Source organism: Strongylocentrotus purpuratus, unplaced genomic scaffold (genome assembly GCF_000002235.5).
Source record: "Strongylocentrotus purpuratus isolate Spur 01 unplaced genomic scaffold, Spur_5.0 spur5_scaffold_13, whole genome shotgun sequence".
NCBI classification, from domain to species: domain Eukaryota; kingdom Metazoa; phylum Echinodermata; class Echinoidea; order Camarodonta; family Strongylocentrotidae; genus Strongylocentrotus; species Strongylocentrotus purpuratus.
In genome coordinates, this window is record NW_022145598.1 from 35571400 (window position 1) to 35582470 (window position 11071).

Genomic DNA, 11071 nt, shown 5'->3' on the forward strand with positions numbered 1-11071 from the left:
CTAAATTCCTTCCATGGATTCAGCAATTGGAACTCGCTGATAGTAATTGTTATCGGATGAGATACGAACAAGCTTGACCACACCCATCAGGATTACCATAGCAACCAATGTTGCTATCATTCCAAGGAGGAGCATGGCAAGAGGGTTGTAGGAAGACAAATCTGTGAGCATTGGAAAAGATAAAATATGGTAGAACAATTGGATGTGGATTAGATATATTCACAAGCGTATCCAAGGGAACAGGAAACGACCCTCCTTCCCGTACCCCTCCTCCCCGTCCCCCTCCTCCCCGTCCCCGTCCCCTCCACCTTTAAGTAGAAAATAGAAGAGAGTATCTGCTAATGGCATATTTTCAGATATTGCAATCCTTATTTGTGTCAAGAATTATCATAACTGAGTGTACGTGCTAAGCTATCTATGAGGAAAATGTTACATTTTCAGATTTTTTAAATGGTTGTTGTTCCAAAATAGTACATACCTATAGCCATATCGCTGGTTGAGCGACGGATGTAAATCGGACCATTACTGATGGTCTGAGTGGACATAACGGACGAAGATCGACGTTTGCGGTCGGGAGGTGGAGATTCTGAGGGGCATCCTGCGTCTCGAAACGATTGAGCCTTCGCGGCACCACAGACCTTCACTGAACAGTGAATGTACACCTGAGAAAACATTATGTGATGATGCATGCATTAAATATCCAAACAAATTTGCTTTTAAATTTGTCCTAATTTTTAAAGGGAATTCCGCCCTGATATTAAAAGGATAGTGAGGTTCTTGTTTCAGACCGCAAATGCCTTCAAAAGGCATGGTTATTGCTCTTATTCTTCTTTTTGACATTTCTATTGCCCTTTTAGGACCTAAAATTACTATGAAGGTATTTTTAGATCCAACATGTGTGAAATTTAGCCAATACGATCATACCAATTCAGCTCTACTTTCCTCAAAATACGGTGACCGTTAATCAATTACTTAATTAATAATAACAATACAAGGGTCGGCTCGTTGTGCGTATTATAACATATAAGAAAAAGCCCAAAACGCCAACATCTCATTGGCTGGAACAAAACGTATAATGCGCTACTTCGTTTTTTCAACGGCTGGTTCAAATTATCTAATTTTGTGGTGGTACACAAATATTAGAAATGGATATTCCTGCCGTCTCTGAACCGATTTTGATCAAATAAAGATGATTTTATCATTTAAATTGTATGTTCTTTCAAATTTGACATTCAAGTTTTTCATTATCTCACACACAAAAATTGTGTAGCGCCCTCTGCAGCAGAACTCAATTATCCCTTTAAGTTGGTTTTAATAGAAGCAGAAAAGGTGAGAGAAATGGATCAGTGAAAAAAACAATTAAAGATAAGGAAGTTAGGAATTTTTTAAAGGTGCATTCAACAAAAAATTGGCTTCTCTTTGATGTATCTCAAGTTGTGAGGTCCCCTCCCATTTTCCATGTATTAAAAAACGTCAAGAATCTAAATTTATCTTCAGAAATTTCAAACCATACATTTGCCCTCTATATGATAATTACAAATATGTTTTTATAAACCCCTGTATGAAACATATTTATTCCGTCATCAATAACTAAGAAAATGAAAGTTTATGTAAGTCTATGTATAGAGCAAAATGGAGGAGAGCTCGCAAGGTACCTCACAATTTGTGTTTCACTGAAGATAACTACAAAAATTTGTATACCGTAACTTTCCTATTTTTAACCGGATATTGCTCAAATTTTCACTTATTTTTGTTAGTCTAATTTTTCTGCTGTCATTAAAACCAAAGTCATATCAGGGTGCAATTCCCCTTGAAGGTGGGCAATTATGATCCAAAATGAAAAAAGGGCTTTAAAAAAAGGCTTTAAAAAAAGGCTTTAATAAGATGACGTGAAGTGCAATACGATTCAAGTTTCTATATCCTATCCCATGGAGCTCAGTGAATGTGTTCAAGACTTTGCGATTCATTTACATGTAGGTAATTACTGAGCCAAAAGAGACAGGGCAGACATGACTTATCTAAGACCTAGATCCTACAGCTTAGTTTTCTTCTTCCATTCTCATGAAATTGGCAAACAAAATTGTAATAAAATTAGGTGTATAAGTTCATTCCATGTAAATATTTCACCTCAGTGTAATCTCCAACAAAGGCAAATGCACTAAAAGAAAAGCCTTCTCGATTCAATCCAAGGAGACGATAGATAGCAACTGTTTCATCATCCGGGCAACTGTAGAACCAATCGAAACATGTACTCGAGTTAGCAGGAGTCATAGCCGTGGGAGAACGGCCGGAAATCATGAAATATAGTTGAAGAAGAAGAACAATATTAATCGTAGTAATAATAATGATAATAATAACAACACCAAAAATGTGTACAATTTGTACTATGATTACAACAACGATTACTATTGTTACTGCTACTACTGCTACTACCACCACTACCACTACTTCTACTAACTTTGTTTACCCATAGAAGCCTAGCTTATTTGTTCCATCGGTTCATTGCGTCTTCGGTTTACACAAACTTTCGTGAAAAATCAAGTCGTGAATCCCCAAGGGTCAGGTATAATGTTTGTGAAATGCTTCCCACCCAACGCCAAAGTGTTGCGTCTAGTTTACTAGACACTCTGAAAAACCTACATCAAATCTAAGAAAACTTGTATCTCGGCCCAGCACTTTTAATACGGGTTACATACATTCTTTTTAAAAAAAGGCTAGCGGTCGAATCCTCGTTATTGTTGAAATATTATTCATATTTGTTTGGCAATCAGTCAGGACTGAATATTTTTGCCACTAATATTCATTGTACTATTTTGTATTCTGTATCGGTATCTCAAAGAGCATCTTTGAAAACATGATTATTTGCATTAAGTTTACCTGACCATTGGGGGATATTTTCACAAAATATCGTTTAACCCGACAACATGAAGCACACGACTTTTCGTAATTTTGAGGTTACTTTTTAAGAAAGATTGTGGAACCCGACTTGAACACCCGGCAGAACGAAGTAAGGCAAGAAGCCTCATCAGCATCAATGCCAATTTTCCTGAGGGCCTTCAAAGTATCATTACCCAGCAGTAAACCAGTTACCGAATAACACCTGGGTGGAGAATGGCAAATGTGGATTAATGTCTTGCCAAAAGACCTAAGCGCCGGACTTGTATTGGAAACTCTAACCCTTGGATTAAGAGTCAAGTGAATGAACCACTATCCCATCACTATATGATATATTTTTCTTGAGGCTCATGAAAAGTTCTACTAACCCTGAAGAAATTAGAGAGTAATGTGGCTCTGCGTCTGAGTCTTGAGTGGTTGTCGCCCAGCAGCTGTCGATAAACATACCAACGCCTGGTACCGACTCAAGATACACACCAAAGTAGAGGTCATCTCCTTTCCCGACAACGGAGGTGGTTTCGGATTCACTTTCATCAAAAGCATCTGTCTGGAACCTTTCGAGTCTCAGACTGAAGTCACCAGAGCCCTTGTCGCTAAAGGACACCTCACCAAGCTGTGGTCTGAAGGACCCACTGATGACTTCCTCTTTCTTGAGGCAACATTCGTCCCGAACCTGCATGTGATATTTACGGGTGATTGCCGTACCATCTTCCGAACCAGGCTTGGCGTACGTAATAACGTTAGAGAAGGTTATGGTTGTGTTATCCTCCTGTAATGACACCACGTAATATATATAAAATAAAATAATGTTACGGAAAAAAAATGAAATCCAGTATCGAGTTCGATACAAAAACTAATGTATACTAGTACATTGTAAATGTATATTTTGTTGGCCATTTTAAGATGACGCTGAGGTGATTGTTGTGGCTCTGTCCTGTTATTGCTTTTACTGAATATGAACATGAATAAGTAATACATGGAGTTACAGTTCGGGCGCACACTTGTTATTAATTAGAACAATGCATGTACAGAACAGCCGAAGTCCATGCATGTACTACGTACGTACCATAGAGATGGTACGTACGTACCTCTTTTTGTTACTTTTTGCGTATATTCAATATAAATCTAATCAGGATTGTAAAAATATATTACCAAAATTTGTTATTATCATGTCATGTATTTGCTAAGAAATCAAACACAAAATGTTTATTTCTGATTTTGGCAGACAATTCATAGATCAAGGTCGGACTGTGCTGCTCAAAAGTATAAGCTAGCTCGTTGCTTTTGCGTGATTGTATATCTCCGTTTTATCAAATTGTTATTGACTGTATAAACAGAATAAAAACACATTCGTTTTTGTTGAATATTTTTTGTTAAAATAATATCAAATTAGAATAAAAACAATTTTTTAAGGGCAATGGATTGAAACAGTTCGAGGCTCATGCATGCATGCAACAGGTCATGCATAATATTCATGAGCGTGTCACATCGTTTTTTTACGATTTCCTGGTCGATGGCGGGACAGAATGGGTAAAAACCCGGCCGTTGCCATGTAGAAAAAAATTCCTCGTCCCCCAGGTCGGGTCCCGCCCCCCCTCGACCCGTCGTCCGGGAGGAGATAGCTCTCCCGACGTCGAGCCCGGACCCTCGTTAAGTGACGCAGATCGACGCGTTTCGACGCGAAATACGTCATCGGACCGCCCACAATCGGACCCATGGAGCTTCTCGTATTATTATTATAGATTATAGAAGAAGAAGACTATCGGACGCCTCTTATACCGGACATACCAAACATGTTTCCATACACCCGTATACTGACCATGATAGCTTACAACAACAAAAGTTGTACCATTAAAGATTGTCCTCATTCAATGAAACATCAATTAACCCTGTAAGTCCTAATAAAATCATAAAAATCCGGTATCATACATTAATTAAATCTTCTTTGGAATTATTTGGAATGTTAAACATTTAAGGCAGATTTATGTTTTAAGTTAAAAGGGGTGAAAGCCATTCAGGCTATATTGCATTTTTTAACCGGTATACTCAGACATGACACCAAAAAAGTGATTCAGTTCTGAAAGCCTGCATAAGACCCGGTTACATGTTGCAATGTCCTAAGGTTGATACGAAAGTTAGTTATTCTCAAAGTTCGTTACACGGAAGGATGTATAATTTCACAGGTTTGTATTTCCGAAGGTTCGTTCCTCCAAAGTTTCCTAATTCCGAATATGAAATAGGAATCATAATCCCGAAGGTTTATAATTCCGAAAATGAAAGCCAATTTTTTTTTTTTTAATTTAATAACGATTCTTCGGGAGACCGAACCCTTTTTTGTTATCGGAATTATGTACCCTATTTCATTTTCAGAATCATGAACGAACCTTGATTCCGTAAAATGAACCCTATTTTATTTTCGGAATTATGAACCCACTGCCATGGGAAATTTCTGTTTCAGAGTTACAAACCTTTTAAATAAATTTAGAATCAATGTCACAAACAGAATTTGAATTTAATTAAATTATCCAAGTATCCATTTATGAAAGAACTAACACTTGCCATTTTCTTGAGCGGTCACAACGGCGACGGCGAAACACGACAGAAGGATGCACGGGAACGAAAACATTGCGACCGTTCTGTATCTCAACAAACACACAAATGATGGAAAATGCCAGGAAAATATGCCAGATGGGATGATGAATAAACAAAAATGATGAACAGCGACTATTAACGGTGCCTGGATTTTTAAAACTGATGTAAGGGGAACAAATCCTATGTTATAGACATCTGGGTGAGAACCCTTTGTTGTTTGAAGGCTAGCAATCTTTTGTGCGTTACCGTGGGAAGAAACACATAGCAAGAAAAAACCTATATATATAGAAATCTGGGTGAGAACCCTTTGTTGTTCGAAGGTTAGCAGTCTTTTGTGCTTGAGGCCGTGAACATGGGAAAAATAAATAGCAAGAAATTAAAATTAATAAGAAAGCAACCACCTGTGTTTGTATTGTTGCTTACAAAAGTGTCCACATTTCAATCAATTTTTTTTCTCGACATACTTTAATTACGAGAAGAAAAAAAATGATAAATTTAAAGGCATTATTACCTTTTCCATCAAGGCTCAATGAAAAATGAAAAATTCGCGCAAAATGGTCTAGAAAATAAGATTATGAATTAAAAGTGCGGTGATGAACCTCAGTCAGAATAGAGTCGAAGACTATCTGAAGGTTTAATTGCGTCATATCATCTTATGAAACCAATATAATAACCGCGCCCATCTTCACACGTTGAGTAGTGGAAAATCACAAAATACCCGATAATATCTGGGTGGTATATGGTTTGACTAATACGTGATGATACAAATTTTGCCGGGAAATCGCCCACTAATTGATATTTTTGGTAAACTATCAGATCGATCCGGCCTGGATAGATATCGCGAATGCACTTCAAAATTGAACATTTGGGCATATGTTTCTGCTTTTTTTTTGTTGCGAATTTAGGTTGAAGCATTGCCATCTAAACCTCTGAAGGCATAATTTAATAAAACGAATTCATTTTCACTGGCTTATTGTCGTAGCAACAAACAGAGTTGATAATCAGCCATGCTCAGAAGACGAACGGCTTGATGCATGGACGAATTCGTTTAATCAAATTATGGAAATGCAAGCATTACTTTAAACAATCAGAACTTTGTTATTCCAGGCTCATTTTTCCTGATTGAGATGTCATTTTGAAAGGGCAGAAATTTAACTTTCTAGAAATATGGTTATCCCTTTGAAATTCAGATACCTCCCGCCAGAATTTGCCTCTGAGCTCGCGGCTAAACTTAATAGCACTGAAACAGCACTACTTAACATTCAGACTGATTTACTTCAAGACATTGGCAGTCAGAAAGGAGTAATGATGGTGCTGCTTGACTTGTCTGCTGCGTTTGACACAGTGGACCATATGATTCTGCCTTATCGTCTTGAAGACCATTTTGGTATTACAGGTTTTGCTCTCAAGCTTATCCATTCTTCATAAATGACAGTAATGAGGATGAATGCCCCACAAAAGGGCACTAATATAGCACAGTGACACAGTTTTGATCCTGGGGCCTCACAGTTACGAGGCCATTGCTTGGCCACTGAACCATGACTGTATGCAGCGGGGGCTAGGGTAGGGGGCAGTTCCCACAAATTAAAAAAAACAAAGAAAATGCAATAAATTTTCAATAATTCATTGCATTTCCCCCGGCCCCCAACATAAAAAAATCCTCTTTACGACCATGCATTATGGCTCAAGGCATGGGCACACAGACAAAAAAAAAATTAAGTTGGGGACCGGGGGGGAATTCAGTGAATGATTGAAAATAATGACGTTTCGAACTACATTCGACACTGACATTGATGCCCCGTGAGAAAGCGTTCTTCTTTATTCAGGTGACCCCATAAGATAAGATACCACGGGATTTTTGCGCACGAAGCATGGACTCTTTTATCTACGTATTAAATTAAACATTTTTGCCACTGGAATTGACGCTTCTTGCCTGAATATCAACATCTCAGAAATAAAAGAAAATTTGTTACGGTTTATATGAAGAAACAACATCACGTGCGCACTACCTGACCGCCAATCAAAACCAGGCGAAAATAATAACATAGCATGTTGAGGACAAAACGATAGAAAAAAGGAACATTTTGATAGGCTCAAACTTGTAGCCAATCACGGCTCGATATTTGCACACACGTCATCATAGCGCAAAACGTATTGATGACGTAACAACTACTTCAAAGACGCTTTTTGCTCTTCTCTCTCACATGTTCCTGTTGGCTTCCAAGCAACTAATTCATTCCTATGCTGCCGAATTACATGTTCTTATATCCACTCTACCGATATAAACATGTCTCGGATAGTCTTAGAAACTTAAGTTTTCTCGCTAGGAAGCGGTTGGTATGCTGCCTTATGTGCAGGTAGGATGATAACCTGGGATAGGGGGAGGGCTCTATATACCACATTCAAAGCATATTTTGAGATGAATTTCACCTTCACTGGCAAATTATGTCTCCTCTCCTATTCACTTTTATTTTTGCTGTCAGTGGCAAGTTAAGAGAGTGTAAGAGAAAGAGAGAGAGAGGGAGAAAGAGAGAGACAGAGAGAGAGAGAGAGAGACAGACAGACAGACAGAGAGACAGAGAGACAGAGAGAGAGAGAGAGAGATAGAGGGGAAATTAAAACCGACAGAGAAAATGTAATAGAATTGAGGGAAGAGGCAGAGAGACATACAGAAATAGACAGACAGAGATAGAAAGAAAGAGATAGAGAGAGGGTGGTGGAAGAGGGGAGAATAAAACCGACAGAGAAAATGTAATAGAATTGAGGGAAGAGGCAGAGAGACATACAGACATAGACAGACAGAGACAGAGAGGTAGAGATAGAGAGAAAGTGTGTGTGTGTGTGTGTTTTAGGAAACGCTGTATCCAGTAGCAATGGCACAATATGAATGAATATTATTTTGTGAGACAAAAGTTACTGTCGTTGTGTAGGCCTAGTAATCGACAATCCTTATAATAATTATGACCGCTCTTTATTTTTCAGATACCCCTCACAGTTATGCTCTCTCTCTCTCTCTCTCTCTCTCTCTCTCTCTCTCTCTCTCTCTCTCTCTCTCTCTTTCTTTCTTCTTTTTAAAAATCTTCAGTACTATGTTTAATCTTCTATCCTCTGCATCACTTTGTCATCTCCACGTACCAAGTACGATACAGAATACACAGAAATAAGTTAATGCATATGATGATATCATTGTTAGTCTTCAAAATATTTGATTTGATTTTGCCAAAGTCCCTGGTATAGGCTTTATCAATACGGTACAACAAGCAGATAAAAACAACGAATAAAGCACTAATGTATGATGATAATTTTAAGTTAGGTTACTAAATTCAAACTTGTCTGGTGAATGGCCAGCTGAAAGCCCGAAATATATTTTGCTTTCAAATCCTAATCAAAACTGAAATCGAGTGTTTCGATGTAAACCTCAAAAAGGGGCGACTTTAATTTGATACAGTAGAGAAGTGCTTCAAATAAAAAATGAAAGGTTTTACTGAAACGTCGGATTTTGTGGCGGGGCGCGTTAGCCGAAATTAGCCAAAAATTGTCTATGTTTGTTTCTATAGGGTATCTTTTTTTAGAGAACAAAAACTAAAAGATCAGATGAAAATTATGGATAAATGAAAGAATTTCGAGTCAGGCGCGTGTATCCCGTGTAGAGATCGAATGCAGCATATATTTTTTATAGAGACCGCAGGTCTAATGTACAGCTGACGATCAAAATAATTCAAAATTTATATGGTTCCCGTCAACAATTTTACCTGAAACTGACTAGCTTTCGCCTTAACTAGCAGATAAGATTAAAAAGGGAAACTAAAACAAAAAGTTGTCTTTCTACCCCCCCCCCCCCCCCCCCTTCGTGATAATCGACATTGGATCTCTGACGTTCAGTTGAGCGGCATACGGCAAAAGAAGGCTCGAGCGGTACTGCACCCCTTATCATTCCAGCGCTGTCGTTCGTAGTCATTGTTGCCAACGTTGCGGACTTCAACACAGTCCTCGTTTTGCCAGTTGTCGGGTTGTCCAGGCTGCCAGTTATAGTAGTCTACAGGGGTGCCATCTGTCCAGTCAAACTTGTTTTCCTGGTTGGTATCACGGAGACCGATCCAGTATGCCTGTTTAGGAGGGATGGTGTAGTTTAATGAGTAAAGCCGCGACGTTTTTGTATAATAATGTTTTACTTGTAAAGGAATGGTAACTACTTACAACACAATATGTCCTGTGTATATCAAAATTGATTGTTTGTCACAGATTTGTTCACAGTTGTGACACTCCCCCCCCCCCCTTCCCCAACACCAACCCCATCCAACACCAGAGAATATTGGATCCACCACTGAAGCACGTTGCACTTACAGATTCCTTTTGAGTGGGATGATTAACGAGACCCTTCCATAGCTGGTAGATGGTGTTACTTTCCTTCTCGTTTCGGATGCTGGGCAGGTCTCCTCCAATTCGATTACAAATGTTCTCAGCGTCGTGACATGTCCTTTTATTGCCGAAGTATTGGTAGCAATATTCACCGACCTTCATCCAATAATCGGGACATTTCGTGCAGAACTGACCTTCAGAAAGCCAAACGAAGCCGGTCAGGAGAAGCACCATCAGAGGTATCTTCTGTATCAGGGACGCCATTTTGGAAACGATTCTTCTCTGCGAGGTTCACCTGTTTGTGGGTTGATTGATATTATAATGGTCATCCTATTCCTTACTTTAACTATTTTTCTCCCTCATATTTTGCCTTAACCTCTCATTCTCTCTCGCTTTCTCTCTCTCTCTCTCTCTCTCTCTCTCTCTCTCTCTAACCCCCTCCCTATCTCATCTTTTCTCTCCATGCTAAATACTACACCGACAAAGACCGACAACAGACCGACAACAGACCGATCAAAACTTCTGTATACATAAACCTGCAGCATGGCTCTTTGCTCTTTATATTAGTGGAGGTGGGGGTCATTAGCATAATTTTTTGTAATGAAACTACATCTGATCTAATATCAAATTTTGAACGACATTTCATCGTAGTCTCATTATACCTCTCGGAAAAAATTGATCAAAAGGATTATAGCCAGTTTTATATAAAAAAAAACATCGTTGATAACATAACGGTCTAAAACATAACTTTCATAACCCCCCCCCCCCCCCAAAAAAAAGCATCATTGACAAACACTGTTAAACTTATTTGTCTCTCACAGAACATGTGGCTTTTCGATTGAGATTCATCTAAGACCTCTTGCATTAAAAAGCTTATAAACAAATAGGATCTTTTGAGGAAGAATCCAATTTCTTTAAAAGCAAATATCGGTGTTGTCTGCGATACACGATATACAAACTCCCACCATTTTCAATATCTATATAAACCAATCCACCGGTTCGGCTGTCATCTTGATATTTTTTAACATCACTTAATTGATCGAACTTGCACAAAACCCAGAACAAAACCAAATTATTGGTAGATGTAGGGATTACAAAAGAACTACACATTGAACAAGAATACATCATAAAAACATTAAAAAAACATAAAATCTGTAACTAAACTTACAAGAAATATTCAGACAGATGTCAACGCGTAGGACCTCAGCAAAATAATGACGTGTCG

At 38.5% G+C, this 11071-nt stretch overlaps 2 protein-coding genes across 2 annotated transcripts; both read right to left on the reverse strand.

The window, feature by feature from the left end:
• LOC105445434 (CUB and zona pellucida-like domain-containing protein 1) lies at positions 1-6870 on the reverse strand. The gene is made up of 5 exons (XM_030983737.1): positions 6772-6870; positions 3264-3664; positions 2128-2227; positions 479-662; positions 1-161 (listed from the first exon to the last, which is right to left on the reverse strand). The coding sequence occupies exons 1-5, from the start codon at positions 6868-6870 to the stop codon at positions 1-3; spliced, it is 945 nt and encodes a 314-aa protein (XP_030839597.1).
• Positions 6871-9316: 2446 nt separating this feature from the next.
• On the reverse strand, positions 9317-11071 carry LOC115923342 (alpha-N-acetylgalactosamine-specific lectin-like). The gene is made up of 3 exons (XM_030983798.1): positions 11015-11071; positions 9832-10141; positions 9317-9593 (listed from the first exon to the last, which is right to left on the reverse strand). Exons 2-3 carry the CDS (start codon positions 10108-10110, stop codon positions 9366-9368), a joined length of 507 nt encoding a protein of 168 aa, XP_030839658.1. The 5' UTR covers positions 10111-10141; positions 11015-11071; the 3' UTR covers positions 9317-9365.

Coding starts and splice junctions, on each gene's coding strand:
- LOC115923342 (XM_030983798.1), bottom strand. CDS start 10,110: ATGGCGTCCCTGATACAGAAGATACCTCTGATGGTGCTTCTCCTGACC. Junction 9,594..9,831: donor ATCCCACTCAAAAGGAATCT/GTAAGTGCAACG, acceptor CCTCCTAAACAG/GCATACTGGATCGGTCTCCG.
- LOC105445434 (XM_030983737.1), bottom strand. CDS start 6,870: ATGGTCTTCAAGACGATAAGGCAGAATCATATGGTCCACTGTGTCAAA. Junction 2,228..3,263: donor TACTCTCTAATTTCTTCAGG/GTTAGTAGAACT, acceptor TTGGTTCTACAG/TTGCCCGGATGATGAAACAG. Junction 162..478: donor AACCAGCGATATGGCTATAG/GTATGTACTATT, acceptor CAATGCTCACAG/ATTTGTCTTCCTACAACCCT.